The following is a 23,605-nucleotide window of genomic DNA, read 5'->3' on the forward strand; positions in this document are numbered from 1 at the left end:
CATGTGTGGTTATCATCCCCCTGTTTCGTTTTGGCATCACATTTAATCAGAAGCAGAAAATATTTGAAGAGCGGTTGAAAACAAATACCCATCCGACATCATTGTTGCCAGAAATGTTAGCCGCTATGTTTTTTACCCTAATTACAGACCCTTACGTGTGTTTGCGGTCCACGCACCCAGCGACTATAGGAGACTATGCGGAAATATTTATGGTATGTATGATCTGTGTCACTGCTTGGCGTTGCTTTCGGGTTTGGCTGGATAATTGGACATTTTTCTGGTATTGTTGGGAAGCATGCACTGATTACTATAATAACCGTCCAAACAAAAAATTCAGACAATGTTCTTTCTTCTAAAGGGTGGGCCCGCGTGCTGTTCAAGTGTAGAATGCCCATAAAATGCCAAGGGCTTGACCGTCATTGACATGCACAAATGAGCCATTACATAACGGACAATCGCAGGTCCTGTTTCTCAGTTTTGAATTTCAGAAGGCCAACGGGCTCAGCTCACTTCCCCAAGGGATCTAATGGCCATTCCGGTATGTATGTCTGATATGTGGCAGCTACTGTGAAGCAAGTGGCAAAAATACCTGGTATGAGACAGTGAGTTCACAGAAACAATGCAGTCTGGTAATTTGATTAATTCTCCAGATATTTTGAGGCAGGTAGGGATTTTACGAAAGTCTGCTGTTGGTGAAAAAAACAACATAATTTAAGCTTAATGTTAGGAAGAGTTTGATAAAGCAGTCATTTCGGGCTGGGCGATATGGCTTTTTTTTAATTTCTCAATATTTTTGGGCCATGTCACGATACACAATGTACATCTCGATATTTTGCCTTAGCCTTGAATTAACACTTGATGCATATAATCACAGCACTATGATGATTCTATGTGTCTACATTAAAACATTCCTGTTCAAACTGCATTAATATATGCTCATTTTAAACTTTCATACAGAGAGGGAAATCACAACTTAGTCAATTTAGCAAAACTGTATTAATTAAATAGTTATTAAGCAGTGGCACAAACATTCATGTCATTTTCAAAACAGAAAGTGCAAGATTGTCAGAGACATTTTAAAACAAGCTATTGAGTGCACTTTTGTGCATGATGTCACTATGGTGACATATCAAAAAAACACTAAAGTGAAGTGCACTTTTTGTACAGAACGCCACTACAATAGTTTAAAACAGATAAAGTGCACTTTTGTGCATGATGTCACAATATATTTTTGTGTGACAACTATAAATGAGCTGCATAACAGGGGCGGCATGGCGTAGTGGGTAGAGCGGCCGTGCCAGAAACCTGAAGGTTGCAGGTTCGCTTCCCACCTATTGACATCCAAATTGCTGCCGTTGTGTCCTTGGGCAGGACACTTCACCCTTTGCCCCCGGTGCCGCTCACACTGGTGAATGAATGATGAATGAATGATTGGTGGTGGTCGGAGGGGCCGTAAGCGCAAACTGGCAGCCACGCTTCCGTCAGTCTACCCCAGGGCAGCTGTGGCTACAAATGTAGCTTACCACCACCAGGTGTGAATGAATGATGGGTTCCCACTTCTCTGTGAGCGCTTTGAGTATCTAAAAATAGAAAAGCGCGATATAAATCTAATCCATCATTATTATTATTATTATTTTTATATCAAATAGTGAATGTCCTTCGCTATGTGGTAGGTCTCTGCAGACGTTATCTCCTGTTGTTGATTGTTTTTTTATACGGTGTTGATCTGGAAATTGTTGCTTCTGCATTTTGTTGGTGTGGCACTCAACGGAGATGTTGACATGCGGAGTTTCAAGCTCTCTTTATTCTCTAGCGAGTGACTTTTCAAATGATGCTACAATAGCAGTGCTGCTACTTTTTGTAGCAACGCTTTTGCCACATAAATGTTGAACATATTCCCGCTTGAAGCCAAACCACCGCCGGACGATGGATCCTGTGCTGTTTTTCTTGGTAATTATTCTTCCTTCATTTGTTATCAGATTCGCACCTTCTCTCTCTCGTATTACCACTCGCACTTCGCCGCTAGCATCACAGCTATCGTTATCATGTCGCTACCTCTCTGCTACGTGGGAGCGTGCGACGCCGCACACGTGACGTGTGTAAGAAGGTGCGCTTGTTTATGTCTCTCCTTGGGAGAGACGAGAGTGGGAAACGCATGTAGTGTAATGCCCGCAGCTAAAAGCAACTGCGTGAGAACGTATACTTGAATATCACGATGTAGTCATTTTCAAACCCGCAATATAGTGAGTATATCGCTATATCGCCCAGCCCTACAGTCATTGCATTGTTACTCTTAGACATCTGTGATTTATTGCTTCACTTTCCCCATATCTTTTTTCCACTCAGGGTCAGGGCCTTTAAAGGGGAACATTATCACCAGACCTATGTAAGCGTCAATATATACCTTGATGGTGCAGAAAAAAGACCATCTATTTTTTTAACCGATTTCCGTACTCTAAATGGGTGAATTTTGGCGAATTAAACACCTTTCTGTTTATAGCGGTGGAGGCGATGATGTCAGAATGTGACGTCGCCGAGGTGACACACCCACCATTTTCATTTTCAACACATTACAAACACCGGGTCTGAGCTCTGTTATTTTTTGACTATTTTTTGGAACCTTGGAGACATCATGCCTCAACGGTGTGTTGTCGGAGGGTGTAACAACACTAACAGGGAGGGATTCAAGTTGCACCACTGGCCCGAAGATGCGAAAGTGTCTGCCGCCAGACCCCCATTGAATGTGCCAGAGTGTCTCCACATTTTACCGGCGATGCTAAGGCAGACATGGCACAGAGATGTATGGATAACCTGCAGATGCATTTGCAACGATAGTCAACGAAATCACAATGGTGAGATTTGTTGATGTTGACTGCCAGCTAATCGATGCTAACATGCTACGCTAATCGATGCTAACATGCTATTTACCGGCGGTGCTAAAGCAGACATGGAACAGAGATGTATGGATAACCTTTAGATGCACTTGCAACTATATTACGTTTCCTTACACCCACATTTAATGCGAAAAATACACTTACCAATCGAAGGATTTAAGTTGCTCCAGTGTCACGTGATGCGAAAGTCCTGATTGTTTGGTCCGCACATTTTACCGGCGATGCTAACGCAGCTATTCGGCCATGCTATGGCTATGAATAGCGTCAATAGCTATTCGCTCAATAGCTTCAGTTTCTTTTTCAACATTTTCATACTCCAACCATCTGTTTCAATACATGCGTAATCTGTTGAATCGCTTAAGCCGCTGAAATCCGAGTTTGAATCCGAGCTAATGTTGCTATATCTTGCTGTGCTATTCCCATTGTTTACATTGGCAGCACTGTGTGACGTCACAGGGAAATGGCCAGTGTCTTCGCAGAGAGCCGAAAATAAGGCACTTTAAAGCTTTATTTAGGGATATTCTGAGACCGGTAAAATTTTGAAAAAAACTTCAAAAAATACAACAAGCCACTGGGAACTGATTTTTATTGTTTTCAACCCTTTTGAAATTGTGATAATTTTCCCCTTTAAGCCTGTCAGCTATGACTCACTTAACAAGTAGCTTCACATCCATTCTAAATTCTATTCCAGCCTTTGACCTCACTGAGGCCCTCTTATACTTGAACTCCTCAAAGAGAAAAGCTCTATTTGATAATTATTGAAAGGAATCGAAAACCGGTTCTTGTTCAGAAACGGTTCCCGGTGTATCTATCGATTCGTTGGAGTCGCTTACCATTTTGTCAACCGTTTCTCTTATCGATTCTTTTGGGTGGGGATGACGTCATCACGCAACGTGCATACTGTGTAGTGACATCAGATCTCAAATTGGCCATGCCAGGTCTAGACATTTCACAAGAAAACATTGCAACGGCCCTACTTGTAAAAATTATAAGGCTGCTAGTTCATCAAGAGGAGGACATACAAGGAATATGTTGAAACATTTGAACACATAACGAGGAATAAATGAAAGTCACGTTTTTGAACCGCTCCGATCTCATCCCAGGCAACATTAACGCTAGCACATCATCTGAATTTAAAGTTAAAGTACCAATGATAGTCACACACACTAGGTTGGTGAAATTTGTCCTCTGCATTTGACCCATCCCCTTGTTCACCCCCTTGGAGGTGAGGGGAGTAGTGGGCAGCAGCAGTGGCCACGCCCGGGATTCATTTTTGGTGATTTAACCCCCAATTCCAATCCTTAATGCTGAGTGCCAAGCAGGGAGGTAATGGGTCCCATTTTTATAGTCTTTGTTTGAACTCACAACCTAATACAACATTTATTAACTCACCTCCTGTCATGTTAGCGCTATTATTTGTAAAATTGAAATGAATGCCTTCTTATTTAGATGAGCATGACGACAAACCGATTCTGATTGGCTCCGAGTAGGGCAGTTCCCGCTCCTGTTCAAGTATGCCACTAGACCAGAGGTCGGCAACCCGCGGCTCTGGAGCCGCTTTTTTAGCGTCGCCCTAGTGGCTCTCTGGAGCTTTTTCAAAAATATATGAAAAATGGAAATATATTTTGTTGTTTTGATTTGGTTTCTGTAGGACAAACATGACACAAACCTCCCTAATTGCTATAAAACACACAGTTTGTATTAAACATGCTTCACTGATTCGAGTATTTGGTGAGCGCCGTTTTGGCCTACTGATTTTGGCGGTCGTCGAACTCACCCTAGTTTGTTTACATGCATAACTTTCTCCGACTTTCTAAGACGTGATCTATGCCACTTCTTTTTCTGTCTCATTTTGTCCACCAAATGTATAACGTTGCGCATGAATGCACAAAGGTGAGTTTTGTTGATGTTATTGACTTAGGTGGAGTGTGCCAATCAGACATATTTGGTCACTGCATGACTGCAAGCTAATCGATGCTAACATGCTATTTAGGCTAGCTATATGTACATATTGCATCATTATGCCTCATTTGTAGCTATATTTGAGCTTATTTAGTTTCATTTAAGTCCCCATAATTCAATTTATATCTCATGACACTATCTGTATGTAATATGGCTTTTAATTTTTTGCGGCTCCAGACAGATTTATTTTTGTATTTTTGGTCCAATATGGCTCTTTTAACCTTTTGGGTTGCCGAACCCTGCACTAGACGAAGGTCACCGAGCATCAACAAATTTTGTGGTCTATTTGTTACAGGAGACACTCCTGATTTTTGGTAAGGCAATGTTTAATTGTAGTCAGAGAAAAGTTGCAAGTTTTCCTCCCATCATATAATCTCTGTCATTATATTTTACAGGTAAAGCTCCGAAAATTTGAATATTGTGTAAAAGTCCATTCGTATCAGCCATTAACTTCAAATGTGAAACTAATATGTGATATTAACTCATTACATGCAAAGTCAGGTTTTCAAGCCTTTATTATGATTTTGATGTTCTCGGCTTACACTTTTTGAAACCTGTCTTTTTCTGAGATTTTCAATTCAAGGTTTTCATAAACCGTAAGCAACAATCATCAAAATTTGAGGACTCCCAGTCAATATTCTCTCCAATATTTAGGTTTTGTATTAAAGTGTGACGCACAGAATTGCATCTCGTCGTCTGTCCAAACAAAAGCGTCACTTTATTTGCGTGCATCTTCTATCGTCACTTTTTGTTGAGAATCGAAACTTTATGCATGTACGCTGTTAATTCTTCTATAGTTTTGGTGGTTCCAGTGGCTTTGTTTGTTTACAGCCCCAATCATGGCGAGGCACTGTATTACATCATTCTCACCCAGGAAACTTTTCCCCCTGGATGTGACTTACTGTCAATAGGACACTGATGAGACACATTCATTTTTTGACCCTAATACAAAAAAGGGTTCTGTAGGGACATACCCTTACTTTGAAGAGCAGACTTCTTCTTTATCTATAAAGGTATAAGATATTTTATCTTCCTTGGCTGGTGTTATCAACTCATGCTGCTTCAGTATGGTGCTACATTCCAACAGCTTTGTCAAGTCAGTCGCACGCTCTGTCATGTTTTTAATTTTTTATTCAATTCATCGAATATCATTCGCCTCTTCTTGTCAGCACTATCCTTCGAACTCACTTTATTTCTTCCCAACTAAGTTATGTTAATATCTAGCCAAAAGATAACGCTCCTGAGTAAGACCAAATGTTTAGGTCGGCACTTAAAGGGGAACATTATCACAATTTCAAAAGGGTTAAAAACAATAAAAATCAGTTACCAGTGGCTTGTTGTATTTTTTGAAGTTTTTTTCAAAATTTTACCGGTCTCGGAATATCCCTAAATAAAGCTTTAAAGTGCCTTATTTTCGGCTCTCTGCGAAGACACTGGCCATTTCCCTGTGACGTCATACAGTGCTGCCAATGTAAACAAACAATGGGAATACCACAGCAAGATATAGTGACATTAGCTTGGATTCAAACTCGGATTTCAGCGACTTAAGCGATTCAACAGATTACTCATGTATTGAAACAGATGGTTGGAGTATGAAAATATTGAAGAAGAAACTGAAGCTATTGAGCGAATAGCTATTGACGCTATTCATAGCCATAGCATGGCCGGATAGCTGTGTTAGCATCGCCTTTCGCATCGTTTGACACTGGAGCAACTTAAATCCGTCGATTGGTAAGTGTTTTTTTCGCATTAAATGTGGGTGGAAGGAAACGTAATATAGTTGCAAATGCATCTACAGGTTATCCATACATCTCTGTTCCATGTCTGCTCTAGCACCGCTGGTAAATAGCATATTAGCATCAATTAGCGTAGCATGTTAGCATCGATTAGCTGGCAGTCAACATCAACAAAACTCACCTTTGTGATTTCGTTGACTATCGTTGCAAATGCATTTGCAGGTTATCCATACATCTCTGTGCCATGTCTGCCTTAGCATCGCCGGTAAAATGTGGAGACACTTTGGTACATTCAACAGGGGTCTGGCGGCAGACACTTTCGCATCTTCGGGCCAGTGGTGCAACTTGAATCCCTCCTTGTTAGTGTTGTTACACCCTCCGACTACACACCGTCGAGGCATGATATCTCCAAGGTTCCAAAAAATAGTCAAAAAAACGGAAAATAACAGAGCTGAGACCCGGTGTTTGTAATGTGTTGAAAATGAAAATGGTGGCTGTGTTACCTCGGCGACGTCACATTCTGACGTCATCGCCTCCAGAGCGATAAACAGAAAGGCGTTTAATTCGCCAAAATTCACCCATTTAGAGTTCGGAAATCGGTTAAAAAAATTGATGGTCTTTTTTTCTGCACCATCAAGGTACATATAGACGCTTACATAGGTCTGGTGATAATGTTCCCCTTTAAGGAAGGGGTTCACTGCAACAACTCAAATTTTTGCTCGCAAAAAAACTGAACCGAGAGACAGCCCCGTATCCCAATAAAACTAACTATTTCTTTACCACCGGTGAATCGCTCAATTTGGCGACCACTAATACCACCAACAGCACATCTTCTGACAGCATTCAGAGAAAAGCTGTCAAAAGTGTGCTACGAATATGCTACAGTACATTTCAGGAATTTAAAGCCACTCGAGTGACAATGTAGCCAAAATTACTTACCCACAGTCAGAAGGGTCCCTCTATTTACATTCCTCCCGAGGAATGTCTGCACTGGATTTTCCACTGTTTGTGGGAAAACACAGTACATCGGAAGAAACGGCTTCAGCGTTGACGAGCGTCCGTAATCTTTCATGTGTTTGGTAAAGCATGAGAAAGAACTACTTAGTCTGTATTTAATTTAGTTTTGACTTTTCCCCTCTTGGTAATTTAATGCCATTGCTCTTTCTGTCTTGACAGATGTCTGTGTCGGTGCGGGGCCTGTACTTTTTGCTGACCCTGTTTTTGGCCAGTTTCTTCGGCAGTGTTTTCATGCTGGGTCCGTTTTTGCCCCTCATGCTGCTGTCCCCCGCCTGGTACCGCTGGATCACCGATCGCATCGTCGCTACCTGGTTCACCCTACCTGTGGTAAATACATCTGCTCGACTTATTTATGTGTGTCCTTGGTCTGGTCTCCTGCATTTTTTTCCAAGTTTGACACTAACAGTTATTGAAATGTGGGATGAGAAGATGAAGAATACGATCATATCAGTTAGCAATAATATCACTGCTTTGTCAGTTGGTTGCAAATGAGCGAAAATAGGATATTACATATATTTAGCATATCTTAGCAAGTCTATCATTATGGCCCAATTCTAGGGGTGTAACGGTACGTGTATTTGTATTGAACCGTTTCGGTACGGGGGTTTCGGTTCGGTTCGGATATGTACCGATCGAGTTTCCACATGGACATATTAGGTAGCGCACCGCACGTTGTGTAAACAATGCAGAGCCAGGCACAACACACAGCATGCTAGCAGCGACCAGGCTAGTACAACATGCAAAAGCCAGAGCTGGAAGACCCTACTGCCTCGTTAACATCTGCCCTTTTGGAACACTTCGGCTTCCCGGTTACGATACAACAATGGAGGAAGGAGGTTTGCCGACATTGTTCAGCAGCAGTAGGGTACGCTTCTGCCAACACGTCAAACATGCTAACCCCTTTGAAGCGGCACCACCCCCAAGGCAAGCTCGCTTTAAATCCTACTGAAACCCACTACTACCGACCACACAGTCTGATAGTTTATATATCAATGAAGAAATCTTAACATTGCAACACATGCCAATACGGCCAGTTTAGTTTACTAAATTACAATTTTAATTTTCCCGCAAAGTGTCCTGTTGGAAACGTCACGGAATGCTGACGTGTACGCGTGACGTTACGGACTGTTAGGAAATATTAGCGCTGCGCACACACACAGCCAAAAGTCGTCTGCTTTAACCGCATAATTACACAGTATTTTGTACATCTGTGTTGCTGAATCTTTTGCAATTTGTTCAATTAATAATGGAGAATTCAAAGTAGAAAGATGGAGTTGGGAAGCTTTAGCCTTTAGCCACACAAACACACGTTGATTCCTTGTTTAAAATTCCCGGAGGTGAAACTTTACTATGGATCAGAGCGGTCAAGCGAACATGGATCCCGACCAAATGTCAACCAGCAGTTTTTGGTGAGAAAATTGTGGTAAAAAGTCGCCACTTACCGGAGATCAGACGAGCTTGTGCCGTCCGTACAGCTGCTGTCGAGTTCCATCAGACACTGGCCTCAAGACACCCGTGGATACACCCTCCTGACTATCAGGTACTATTAGACCCACCAAAACACTAGCAACACAATAGAAAGATAAGGGATTTCCCAGAATTATCCTAGTAAATGTGTCTAAAAACATCTGAATCCGTCCCAATGCAATCACGTTTTTTTTTTTTAACTTGATTTTTTTTTTTTTTCTAGTCCGTCGCTATCAATATCCTCAAACACGAATCTTTCATCCTCGCTCAAATTAATGGGGAAATTGTCATTTTCTCGGTCCGAATAGCTCTATTTGTTGGAGGCTCCCATTAAAAACAATGTGAGGATGTGAGGAGCCATCAACGGGTGACGTCATCGTCTGGCAGGGCTTTTCTGTTAGCGACCAAAAGTTGCAAACTTTATCGTCAATGTTCTCTACTAAATCCTTTCAGCAAAAATATGGCAAGATCGCGAAATGATCAAGTATGATACATAGAATGGACCTGCTATCCCCGTTTAAATAAGAAAATCTCATTTCAGTAGGCTTTTAAGGAAGAGAAAGAGGAGCGTGTTGCAAACACCGCATTCAAGCAGCCTCTCCTCGGCCAGCCAGGCAGGGCTAAAGCAATAACAAATGTTTTTATCGCAGCACATTTAAGACCATCCATCCATCCATTTTCTACCGCTTGTCCCGTTCGGGATTGCGGGGGTTGCTGTATTGCATTAAAACTAAATTTTGACCCACTTCTATGGTGGAAGAACAATAAGCCCATATCTCCTCTTACTACCAAGTTAGCCAGGCTGGGGGGAAAGACAAGTTAATCCGAGGCTGAGTTGACTTGGAAACTGTTTAATGTTGCACTTTTTATATGTAGAAGAAAAGTTGTTTTATTTTATTTCATCTAAGCAACAACTGGAGGCAGTTTAATGTTGATTAACGTGGAACCCGACTTAAGTTGAAAAACTTATTGGGGTGTTACCATTTAGTGGTTAATTGTACGGAATATGTATTGTACTGTGCAATCTACTAATAAAAGTCTCAATCAATCAATCAAAAAAAGCACTTTATATGTAGAAAGGTTTTGTTAACAAACCATTCTGAGCCTTTTCTTATTTAGTTTTTATTTTATATATGTTGACCACATTAACCCTGGCAATGGAACCTGTGTGTATATGTATGTTATGCCATTGTTTACAAATTTGGCAAATAAATAACCAAAAAAAATGTATTTTCTTACTGTACCGAAAATGAACCCAACCGTGACCTCTAAACCGAGGTACGTACCAAACCGAAATGTTTGTGTACCGTTACACCCCTAACCCATTCCTTATGCTATTGTACACCATCTCTCCTATCCTCCCCTCTGCAGTCCTTGCTGGAGCTGGTGTTTGGGGTGAAGGTGGTGATCACGGGCGACGCGTTTGTCCCCGGCGAACGTAGCGTCATCATCATGAACCACCGCACGCGCCTGGACTGGATGTTCCTTTGGTGCTGTCTGCTGAGGTACAGCTACCTACGCCTGGAGAAGATCTGCCTCAAGGCTGCGCTCAAGGCTGTGCCTGGCTTTGGTAAGGGGACTTTAATTCTATCCAAAAAGGGAAGCCAGGGTTATACGTTGTCTTCGATTTCAACATTTTTGCAAGTTAATCTGCCGGGAGGGTATGTATTTGGCGGAGTTTTTTTTGTCAGTCAGTCAGATAGTTACCAGTCAACATAACTCAAAAAGGTATGGGTAACTTACGGGAAATGTCAGAAATGGTATAAAGTATTTTTTCCTACCATCAATAAATAAAAGTGTACTTATATAGCCCTTAATCACAAATGTCTGAAAGTGCTGCACAAGCCACAATGACATCCTAGGCTCAAAAAAGTCAACCCAACGGGAACAACGTGAAACCCTGGAAGGGACCGCAGATTAGACACCCCCCCCTTGGGTGACCGATGCAATGGATGCCGAGTGGATACAGTTAATATTGTGAGAGTCCAGTCCATAATGGGGCCAGCAGGGAATTTTATTGCATGTAGACAAGTCAGCAGATGCACAGAGGAGTGGATCACCCCAGGTCCCGACTTTGAACAGCTAGCTCTTTCTCAGTGGAGGCTAATCCGTGGTCACCTGAGGAGAAAGGGGGTAGAGCAGAAATGAGACAGCAGATAAACTAGTCTAAAAAGTTGTCTATTTAAAGGCAAGAATTTACAAATTAGTTTTAAGATGGGGACTTAAATGCTGAGGCAGCATGTCTAACTGTTACCGGGAGGGCATTCAAGAGTACTGGAGCCCGAAACGAAAACGCTTTTAAAGCCTGCATACTTTTTTTTTGGCCCTGGTAATCACGAATAAGCTGGAGTTCTTCGAATGCAGATTTCTGGTCGGGACATATGCTACAAAACAATCAGCAAGATAGGATAGAGCTAGACCGTTTAGTCCTTTAGTAGAGTCGGGGATGTTTATTGGACCAACTGCAGGTCACCAGTGCACAGTGCGCAAAAATATATACAGTCCAAAAATTGGTGAAAATTAAAAGTAAATACTAAAAAAATTTAAGTATTTACAAAATGAAGGAATGGCAAAAAATCATCTACTGCTCAACAATACCCAATCACCGTTTGCACTATTCTCCAACTTTCCACAACTAACCTGCTTACCTACTAACACTCCACGCCCCGCCCCTTTCTCCCACTGACAGGGAAAAAGGGTGAAAAAACAATCTCGTACCCTAATGTACATATATAGATAATAATTGACAATATTTCATGCTAAACATGATCCAATATACCGTATTTCCTTGAATTGCTGCCGGGCATATAGTATGCGCCTGCCTTGAATTACTGCCGGGTCAAACTCGCTTCGCAAAATAATTAGCGCATGCTTAGTATTACCGCCGGGTCAAACTCGTGATGTCACGAGTGACACTTCCCCAGTCATCATTTTCATATTGGAGGAGGCTGATTTCAGTACCGGTAATTTGAAATCGTATAAAGGGAAGAAGATTAAGAGCTATTCAGTAGGATTTAAGTTCCAAACTATTGAATACCGGTATGCTAAAAAGAACAGTAAGCAGCTATGTTTTATTAATATACCTGTGGAGCCGACGGTCCGACAGACAGGCAGGGCACGCTGGAGCCCGGCCCAAGATGGCGGAGAGGAAGAGCGGAAGAGCGACCTGGACTGAGGTTTTATTGAAAAATAAACAGTCAAACTGCTCAAGCCATGTCCTTCCTTGGTGGTCCTGGGAACCCGCAAGACGACTGCTTGAGACCGTCACAATACCGTAGCTGCGTCTGTCAAACATGAGTCATTAAATGACTCCCACCTCCTGGTGGTAGAGGGTGCTAGTGATCCTTCTTGCGACTCCTCTGCTGCAGAAGAAGTGAAATGAGTGACGTGATATGTGCTGGAGGAGGTAATAAAGGAAGATCTCCATCGAGACAGACTTTTAAAACTGAAGAAAGATAAGGAAGACTTCCATAAACAAGTTATCGATGTTTTTGATCAGAAGGAGCTGGCCTGGACTATATTTATAAGTAAAGGTAAGACCATAATATCTTTTTTTTAATTAAATGTGCTTTTCATGATGGTATCCTTACATCACACGCAAATTTTTACTGCATGCCTTTGGTAAGCGCAGGAGTAAGGAGAGGTTTTAAATTAATTAGCGCCCCGGCGGCAATTCAAGGAAATACGGTACGTCTATGTATCCATTTCATCGTCAGATGAAACTTAATATTCACCAACTCCATGAATAAATAATAAGTCCACATTAAGACCACTTGGTCTGGTCCACTGGTCATGTGACCTCCGCAGGCCACACTTATATGGCGTCATCTGAACGTGCACCGTCCTTTTGACTGACTCCACGTGACGCCCTGACAACAGCCTATTGCCCAGTGAGTGTCTTGAGGGCGTGTCTCGCTTTGTGGTGTACATCTGACTACACGCCACTCAAAACGTTAACTTCTCCAAGTCACAACGCTGACATTGTCTTTGTGACAGCACGCTTGCTCCTGCTGTTACTGTGCAGGTGCGTCCTCGCTCTCCTCTTGGGGACGGCGTGGCGAAGTCGGCAGAGTGGCCGTGCCAGCAATCTTAGGGGCTATTGGTTCAATCCCCGCCTTCTACCATCCTAGTCACGTCCGTTGTGTCCTTGAGCAAGACACTTCACCCTTGCTCCTGATGGGCCCTGGTTAGCGCCTTGCATGGCAGGTCCCGCCATCAGTGTGTGAATGGGTGAATGTGGAAATACTGTCAAGGCGCTTTGGGCTCCTTAAAAAGGGGTAGAAAAGCGATATACAAGTACAACCATTTTTACCATTTCTCCTGGGCAAAGAGAGAGAGGTACGTGCCGGTCCTAAAGTAACGGCGTGATAAGAGCGCACCCTCACATTGATCATCAATTTGAGGACTGAAAACCCACCATAAAAAAAGCAAAAGGGATTTGGAGACGAAACTTTGCACGCAAGTCATTGTACGCATTTGTAAAACTGAATCCTTCATGTTCCAGGCTGGGCCATGCAGGTGGCCTGCTTTGTATTCATCCATCGGCGCTGGGAGAAGGACAAGGAGCACATGGAGAACATGCTCGACTACTTCTGCGACATCAGAGAGCCCCTGCAGCTGCTTCTCTTTCCCGAGGGCACCGACCTCACCGGTAAGAGGCAGAGAACACGCCCGCATTTCACATTGTCACTCTCGCCCGGTGCTGGCCTTTCACCTGCCCGAGCCCTTTTTGCCCCGCCATCGCTCTGGAAACACAATTTGTAAGCGATAATGCATAACCAAATGCTTGGACTCCACACTCTCATCTCACCGAGAGGACTCTTGATGTGACAGGTGACACCAGCGCATAAATGTCCCCCTTCTTTAAGCCGAGCAAAGTCCCGTAGTGCTTCATAAGAGGTGAAGGTGAATGTCTATGTGCATATCATGTGGTCATCAAGGGTCTGGTGAAGTTACATCATAATTCAACAGTAGCTTTAGGGTCTTTTCATGTTCAATGACATTTATGTGCACATACAGCATGTAAGCCTCTTAAATCTCCAGGCTTATTTGGTAGCAAGACAAGGGGCATTTTGGGGGGTTGGTTCTTGCCCAACATAGGTACACTGAATGCAGTTTCTTCCAAGAACTTTGTCGTTGAAGCTCAGTTTTGATTATTTATTGACAATATATTAGTGTCTCTTCAAATACTGGCGGTTTATGTACTAAACTGCAGAGAGTACCATGTGTTTTAGGTAGTCGTCCTTTAGTTCAGTGGACCGGGCCGTGGACCGATTGGTACCGGGCCGCAGAAGAATTTTTTATTAATTTTTATTTAAAAAAAATAAAAAAAACAAAAAAAAACTCATTTTTTTCATGACAATTAACACGTTACTTTAAAAAAAATAAAAATAAAAAAATACCAATATCTGGCATATGCAGTTGAGAGATGTTTCATATGAGGGCACAGAAAAGAGGAATGAGCGAAACTGCCCAAAGATAGGTGTGCCAAGCTTGTGGCATCGTATTCAAAAAGACTTGAGGCTGTAATTGCTGCCAAAGGTGCATCAACAAAGTATTGAGCAAAGGCTTTGTATATTTATATACATGTGATTTTTGCTTCATTTAAAAAAAAAACTAAAAACTTTTTCACATTGTCATTATGGTGTATTGTCTGTAAAAATTTAAGAACAAAATAATGTTTTCCATTTTGGAAAAGGGCTGAAACATAAGAAAATATGGATAAAGTGAAGCACTGTGAATACTTTCCGGATTCACTGTATGTCTGATATGTATTACATACTAGGCAATATTTGCCCTTTTTTCTGTTTTTATGTTATGGGGATCGATAAAGGTACCCACCAGGCATTCTACAGGCGGCAAATCAGCGCCATCTTCGTTTCGACAATCAAATTTTGAATGCACTTCATCTTGGACTTTTGTCTCAATAACACATCTCCTCATTGGGGAATCTTTGACACGAACAATGTCAAACGACAACAGCGTGACGCGAGAAAGACTGCGATCAACTAGTAAAAGCTGGCGGGGCCATGATAAGTGGAGATGAACTCTCTAGATGCAAGATGTGCTTCATGTTGAAGATTAATAACACAGCTCCACGTAACAATTGTGAGCCTTTTGAGGGATGTGGAAAGACTCGCAAAGTTAACACGAAATGCTAACACAGCGAACGGTCATAGCTGCAATTGTCCAGTCGACCACGTTTTTGCAGAACAACCTACCGCCCGAAAGCAGCTGAGATAGGCTTCAGCACCACCCGCGACCCAGAAAAGGACAAGCTGTAGAAAAAAGATGGATGGATGGAACTTGCGCCTGTGATTTCAGCACATGTAAGCCCAGTTCTAAATCAGCAAAATGTGAATTTCCACGTAGTAGTGAAGGGGCCCACCAGGTCCCAACAGGCTACTGCTGAGTACTGTAGTGTACAGTAGAACGCAGTCAAGGCTCCTACATTTGGGTGAAAAGAGTACAAAGATGATTATATGGTAAGGTTGCGCGATAAATATGATAGAAATTTGCTGATGATAGAACTTTTAATACTGTCGTTATAGCGTGATAATGCATATTGATGACACATTCGAGCCGTGTCCCACAAATATCACCGCGACAATCGAAAAACTCGTGCTCAACGTACTGTAACGTCCTTGTGGCTAATGTCCCTCCACAGTGCAAAGTCACTTTTAAGGACATGCTCACACCACAGGTCATTTCCGTTTTTTTTGGCAATACGTGACCTGTATCTGATTTTTTTTCATTTTTTTGTCAATGTGACGAGTGCAATTCCGAATTTTTCAAATCTGACCTAGGCTGCTTTTGTATGTAGATATAAATCGGATATGTATCAAATGCAACTGCGGTCGGAACGTTGTGGTCGCATTCATCCGAGCAATCTTCTATCAATTAGCGGTAGGCGTTATAACAGGAAAATAATTTTTTAAGAATCCACTTCAATATTCCAGCACTCCTTTCTACAAACTGCCAGAGCCAAAATGCGTGCCCTCTTTTCTTTTCCCGGTTCAGAAAAATGTGGACTTTGATTGCACAAAATCCTTGAAATTGCCACAAATGCGCTAGTACTGAGACCATCTAGAAATGGAGCCATGTTTACTTCTGTGTGACGTCATGTCTGCATCTGGGTCAGATTCTTTCTTTCTTTCTTTAGTTTATTTCAAACATGGACACACTTACAGCATAAAATATCACACAATGTCATGTCATTTTTCTTTACATCATGTCCGAAAATGAGTAGGAAAAAGCAAAGCTTATTTAATCCTACCCCTTTCCCACTTCAGAGCGTTTACAAATACATACGTTAATTTACTGACTTCTTTTTGTAGCACAATGACGTCCGTGAATGATTAATACAGCAGTTTTTGTAATGATTAATACAGCAGTTTTTGTAATAGATAATTAAGTCAGTCATGATAAACATACTGAGATGAAGAATATCGCATTTTCAATAAGGTTGAAGGTATTTCGCAAAATTCTTCTTCTTTGTACTTTGTAAGCACTATTAATTTGAACAACCTCTTAAACCAGATATCAGTATATTCTTTAACTTCTTTACTTAATCCATTCCATAATTTAATTCCACATACTGAAATGCTAAAGGTTTTTAGTGTTGTACGAGCATACAAATGTTTTGAATGACATTTTCCTCTAAAGTTATATTTCTCCACTTTAGTTGAGAAGAATTGTTGTACATTCTTAGGTAGCAGGTTATAGTTTGCTTTGTACATCATTTTAGCTGTTTGCAATTTTACCAAATCATCAAACTTCAGTATTTTTGACTCAATAAATAAAGGGTTTGCATTCACATTGGGGCGGCATAGCTCGGTTGGTAGGGCAGCCTTGCCAGCAACTTGAGGGTTGCAGGTTCGATTCCCGCTTCCGCCATCCTAGTCACTGCCGTTGTGTCCTTGGGCAAGACACTTTACCCACCTGCTCCCAGTGCCACCCATACTGGTTTAAATGTAACTTAGATATTGGTTTTCACTATGTAAAGCGCTTTGAGTCACTAGAGAAAAGCGCTATATAAATAGAATTCACTTCACTTCACATTAGACATTGCATTTTATTGTAATGTGAACGATTACATAAAATCGGATTTTCCCCAAAAAATCCATACTGGACATCTTAACCTGCAGTGTGAACGTAGCCTTTGTCAGCAATTATCGCCTCCACGGCGGCAAATAAACTACATTTTGTACAAGTCACATCCCTGGAGGACGAGGAATGGCTAAATATGCTCCACACTGTGGGAAGTTTTGATTTCCGCATGCTAGAGTTTCATAAACAAAAGTGTGCGAATAGTTAAAAATGTCGACCATAATGATACCAAGTATCGCATAAGTATATAGGCCAATACTATTGTGATGGATAACTTTTATTGTCAAATAAATCTTTGTATTTTTTGTTGCTGTTACAGACTGAGGAAATAAGTTTAAAATATTAACTTATATTGTTACCTTAGCATGATGTGTGTTTGTCTGTTTATAATTGTGTTAAATATGTAATCATTCAAAGATCTGGACAATTTTAAGTATCAGCATTGGTTGGCCCCATAACTAATTGGAACGATACCCACATTTGCCTACAACCTATGTGTGCTTTTTACATTTTAACATGTGTAGATAACACCATGTTACAACGTAAATAAGTATATATAAACTGCTTTAACAACTACAGTAATATTAGTTTTGACAAAATAACACAACTGTAATTGATGCCATTTTTTCACCGCCTATGTCAGCAGCCCAATTAGGAGTCTTTTGTAACCAGTTTTGAAATTAAATCTATTATCATTTACATAACAAATAATATATTGTCATATCATTATTGCAGGAGGCTGCAATATATATCACAATATGGATTTAAGGCTATATCGCCCATCCCTAGTATATAGATGTTATTTCATGTTCAGAGGGTGCTATTTATTTTTTTAAACATATATAGTAGGTCATCAACTGTTGTTATTTGCTGTAACTATGAACGTATCTTATTTATTAATAATAATCATACTTTATTGATATGTGTTTGGTTCCACGCATGACCGTGACAATCGGCCAGGATAAACGAGGGGCAGCTGTGATCCACCTCTTATTTACTTATGGTCTATTCGTGGTAATTACAGCCACCTAAAATGGCGACTTCTGTTCTTTTTCCTGAAGTGGAAAAAAGTAGACATCAATTCAGGGGGCCATGTTTATTCCTGCAAAAGGCACCGAGCGATTAGTTAAGAGCTACCGCAATTAGAACAGAGTATTTGAGGAATTAACGAGTTATAACGGGGCTGTGTTCATGCCGTTTTAATGAAGGTTGGACGGACAAACAACCCGTATACATGCGGGAGGTGAAAGCGCACTTAAGCCGGACTTAAATCTTCTACAAATGACACATAAGCTTGTGTAAGAATCACAAGCTAAAGGGGGATACACATGAGGTCTGCGTCCAGATTAACTGCCTCTCTGTAGTCCCTTTTGTCCTCCATGGCTGCCTGAAGGAGCTTCTTGCCTTACATAATATGACTAATGAGTCACCGTATAGTTTACATGTTCCAGGGAAATGTTTGGTTAATAAACACTCATCTTTGCTATGTTTATATCCTTGTTTTGTTTTGTTTTTTTTGACAAATGTGTATCTCTGGCCATCTGCTAGGACATGGTCTCTCTGCAACCAGCACCACTATCATTATTACTGTTAATACTGTTTAATTTAATTCAAACACAATAGTACTATCACAGTCGTTGCCCTCTACTGTTTACAGTAATATAAAGTGTTCCTTTATTGTCAGCCCTTTGAAAATACTCTTGTGTGCTGCTCTGCCATGTGATTGTTGTGACTCCAGCTGTCCGCTTTATGCTCTGTCTCTTGCAGAAAATACAAGAGCGAGGAGCGATAAGTTCGCCTCCGAGAACAACCTCCCGAAATACGAACACGTGCTGCATCCGCGCACCACCGGGTTCACTTTCATTGTGGAGCGGCTACGAAAAGGTCAGAAGTTCAAACACACACACACACAAGAGATGGTCAGCCTTGTAATGTAAACTTAAGTTAACATAGGACAAATGATCTGGATTACTAGTTCCTTATCCCATTTCGGACATTTCCTAAAAATGTCATCAAAATCGGCCCTTAACTTTTTGAGTTACGTCGCTAACTAACTAACTGTCAAGCAGACGCTGGCGAATACATAACTTCCCGGTGGAGGTAATTATTAAGGGTGTCCGAATCCGATATTGATATCAAATATTACTATGATTAGATAGATTAGATAGTACTTTATTTATTCCGTCAGGAGAGTTCCTTCAGGAAAATTAAAATTTTCAGCACAATCCCATTCAAGTTTAGGCAAACATTACAGGGAGACAGAACAGGATCGCTGACGGGTCTGCCGGCTTCCAGCGCCCCTTACAAAAAAGATGAGATACAGGTAAACAAGGAGGGGGAATAGAAGATTAAAACAAAATTTAAAAAAACGGTCTTAGCCTGGGCCCTGGAGAGGAGGTCCAGACTGAGGCCAAGGGAAAAAACAACAACTCATAGCCATGGTACACATCCCTCTTCCATGTGTGTAAGAGGTAAACATCAAAGAACACAGAGGACATTAAAGACATTAAAGCAGCAGATACAACCAGACACTTCTACATACTAGCTATGAATAAAAAGTAAAAGAAACATATCCACTGTGGTGGCCTCTGGGGTGTTCCACGCCATCGTCCGCTGGGGTGGAGGGAGCATGGCCAGAGACAGGAGCAGACCCAACAAAGCAACCAAGACAGCCGACTCCATTTTCGGCCTGTGTCCAGTCCGCATGGATGAGCGAGGATGATATCAGCAAAAGAAAAAATATTGCATCGTATCGGCTTGCATTTATACTCCCCATGATATTAGCTCAGATACAAGCAGTCCATACCGTATTTTTCGGATTATAAATCGCTCCGGAGTATATTTCCCACCGGCCGAAAATGCATAATTAAAAAGGAAAAAACATGTACACATCGCATTTTGGGGGGAAATTTTTTTGATAAAATCCAACACCAAGAATAGACATTTGAAAGGCAATTTAAAATAAATAAAGAATGGTGAACAACAGGCTGAATAAGTGTACGTTATATGACTCATAAATAACCAACTGAGAATGTGCTTGGTATGTTAACGTAACATATTATGGTAAGAGTCATTCAAATAACTATAACATATAGAACATGCTATACGTTTACCAAACAATCTATTACTCTTAATCGATAAATCCGATGAAATCTTCTTCCTCGATGTCGCTTCTAAACAACTCTGCCAACTCCAAAGGTATGCGCCGCTTCCTCTTGTCGTTTTATGCTGCATATTTCACTACGTCCAGCTTGTAATCTGCAGTACATGATTTCCTTTTCGGTGCCATTTTTGTTCAGCTCTTCTCAGTTTTTATAAGTTTATCCCAATGTTGCAACGATCCATTTTAATAGCTACGGGAGTAGCATATAGCAGTTAGCATCCCATGACCCACAATGCACTTCTGCCATGACCCTCCTCTGCCGAATTCTTATTGTTGACGTGTGTGTGACGATTGCTGACATTTTCTTCGTCTCTTCAGCGAATGAGATAAATAATATTATTTAATATTTTACAGTAATTTGTTAATAATTTCACACGTAAGTCGCTCCGGACTATATGTCGCACCCTCGGCCAAACTATGAAAAAAACTGTGACTTATAATCCGAAAAATATGTTACTTATAACAAACTAAACACTATTGTCCTCCAATAAGCACACAAGGTTGATCGGTTCTCGAAGTTATTTTCAAAAGGTAAACATGGTTGCTATGGGCTGCTACTAGTGTGCAGCTAGACAACAGCTAAGCGTACAATAGCACACAAGCTAGACATGCGTAGTAACTATCATTCTTTGAACAATATTGTAGTCTAAAACAGCACATTTGTCAATATAAACAAGTCTCAAATAATTATAGTTTCATGTTACTTACAGATACAAAGTCTCTAAGGCAGAAGTGCATTTGAAAGTATCTTATCAACAAATGTGTCCGCATCATTCAACTTCCTGCGCCATGAGTTTAACTTTAAAAATTATTGTGTCCAGATGTCTTCAAAAAACAATTACCACCTAACATTTACGATCCCTATGTCATTATTTGTTTTATGCATTCAAATTTGTAGTGTTTAAGTATATATGGAGTCTACCAAGAGATTAAGTTAGAACTATACGCTAAATGGCAACAGCAGAGGATGTATGCCCCTCAACAAGAGAGAAAAATAAGTAACTTATTGACTATGGCGTGGATGCACGGCCATTTTCTGGACTTATGCAGATCCAAAATGCACATCAGCAGGAGCCGATAAGTAAGAAAAGTTGGTTTTGCACCATAAGGCCAAACAAAACGTCAGATGTCTCCTTTAACGTGCCATTTTAAGGTCCTCATACACACACTCTAACAATACCCGTGAGCACAGTACGTCTGACTACGCTAGCCGTAATGCGCCGAAAAAATCATCAAGCATTGCACTAAAACATTTGCAACGCCGTATGTAATGTTTTATATTTTCAATTAATCTTCAAAGTTTTGGTCTTGCATGCTTATGAGTACTTTTTGAACAGGCGTCAACCTGCAGCCCATACTGGTCTGCTGGTCACTTATTCCGCCATGTATTTTCATTTTCATTTTCATTTCATTTGTTTATTTAAGGCAAGGACATAAAAAAAAAGTAGAAAGTTGACAACAGATAATATATTTTAATATAGTGCAAATGGTAATGTACAGTATGTAATGCAAGATTGTCCAGTTTTAGCCTGAAAGGGAGTGGGAAGAAGATTACTTATTTAATCCCACCCCCAGTTCTCCATTCAGTGATTATTCCATAGAGTTTCTCTGTTTCTTTAAGGGTTATAATACAAATGTTGTATCATCGCGGCATTACCACAGGTAACAATAATTATTATTACACTGTAACAATCATTTGTATCAACATTGTAGGAAGAATGACTATACCAACAATGGTAATAGACAACATAGCAATAATGGTAAGGAAACATTGAGCACATGTTAAACACTTTGAGACAGAGTACAACACCAGGTCAAATTAAAGACCCTCATATCTATATTTGTACCAGACCCCATGTTTGTATAATAGTTTAAATCGATTAATACTTTGGCATTGCTTATGTTGTAAGTCCAGTTTGTTCTAAAGATGTCCGATAATATCGGTCTGCTGATATTATCTGCCAATAAATGCTTTAAAATGTAATATCGGAAATGATCGGAATCTGTTTCAAAATTATCGGTATCTGTTTCAAAAAGTACAATTCATGACTTTAAAACGCCGTTATGTACATGGATGAAGGGAGAAGTACAGAGCACCAATAAACCTTAAATGTACTGCCTTTGAGTGCCGGCCGAGTCACATAATATCTACGGCTTTTCATACACACAAGCGAATGCAAGGCATACTTTGTCAACAGCCATACAGGTCACACTGAGGGTGGCCGTATAAATAACTTAAACACTGTTACAAATATGCGCCACACTGTGAACCCACACCAAACAAGAATGACACATTTCGGGAGAACATCCGCACCGTAACACAACGTAAACACAACTGAACAAATACCCAGAACCCCTTTGCAGCACTAACTCTTCTGGGACACTACAATTAACACCCCCCGCTACCCCCTACACGCCCTCCACCTCAACCTCCTCATGCACTCTCAGGGAGAGCATGTCCCAAATTCCAAGATGCTGTTTTGAGGCATGTTAATAAAAAAAATAATGCAATTTGTGACTTCAATAATAAAATATGGCAGTGCCATGTTGGCATTTTTTTCCATAACTTGAGTTGATTTATTTTTGAAAACTTTGTTACATTGATTAATGCATCACAACAAAATTAGACATACTAATGCGTTCATTCCACTACTGTATATATCGGTATAGGTTGATATCGGTATCGGTAATTAAGAGTTGGACAATATCGGATATTGGCAAAAACAAGCCATTATCGGACACCTCTAAAAAAATGTTGTAGATTAGGCGGCAATAATTTAAGTGCTTTATACAACATTATTAATGTTTTATATTTAACAAGGTCTTTAAATCTGAGCAACTTTAAAAGCATAAACAGATTGAGTATGTTCTAAAAAAACAACTTTGTGAATGATCCACACCAAATGTACCGAATAAAATTGCTTCGAGGTCGGTAAGCGCAACCAGAAGTAATCCGTACATTCGGCGCAGAGGTTTATAAGGCTTTATAAAGATTTTTGAGAAAATGAAAGGAAAAATATGGTAAATTTTTTGCACGTGTTAATGACCGCTTATGCCGGCGTGATTCAACTATTCCGAGGACTGTTGACCTAAAAACCGGTTCCACTGCAATCTGATGATCTCAGTGCTCAGTTTGTCTGCCACTGCTGCCTACCTGCACATTCTTCCATTACCCTGCTGCTTTTAATGTATCCCTATGAGCGAATCATTCTGGCCGCCCTCCAGTGTTCTAAAATACTCCCTCTGACGCCTCCCAT

The 23,605-nt window shown here is 40.8% G+C and overlaps 1 protein-coding gene across 3 annotated transcripts in view; it reads left to right on the plus strand.

Moving 5' to 3' along the window:
* Window positions 1-23,605, plus strand: part of lclat1 (lysocardiolipin acyltransferase 1) — a 55,249-nt gene that overhangs the window by 23,377 nt on the left and 8,267 nt on the right. For 2 of the 3 annotated variants that reach the window (XM_061896081.1, XM_061896080.1), the window contains exons 2-5: window positions 7,769-7,936; window positions 10,448-10,646; window positions 13,581-13,727; window positions 18,953-19,069. In XM_061896081.1, the coding sequence (XP_061752065.1) occupies window positions 7,769-7,936; window positions 10,448-10,646; window positions 13,581-13,727; window positions 18,953-19,069 (631 nt within the window). The remainder of the gene's footprint in view (window positions 1-7,768; window positions 7,937-10,447; window positions 10,647-13,580; window positions 13,728-18,952; window positions 19,070-23,605) is intronic. The other variant, XM_061896082.1, reaches the window with a different exon arrangement.

The sequence above is a fragment of the Nerophis ophidion genome, linkage group LG03 (assembly GCF_033978795.1).
Source record: "Nerophis ophidion isolate RoL-2023_Sa linkage group LG03, RoL_Noph_v1.0, whole genome shotgun sequence".
NCBI lineage: Eukaryota > Metazoa > Chordata > Actinopteri > Syngnathiformes > Syngnathidae > Nerophis > Nerophis ophidion.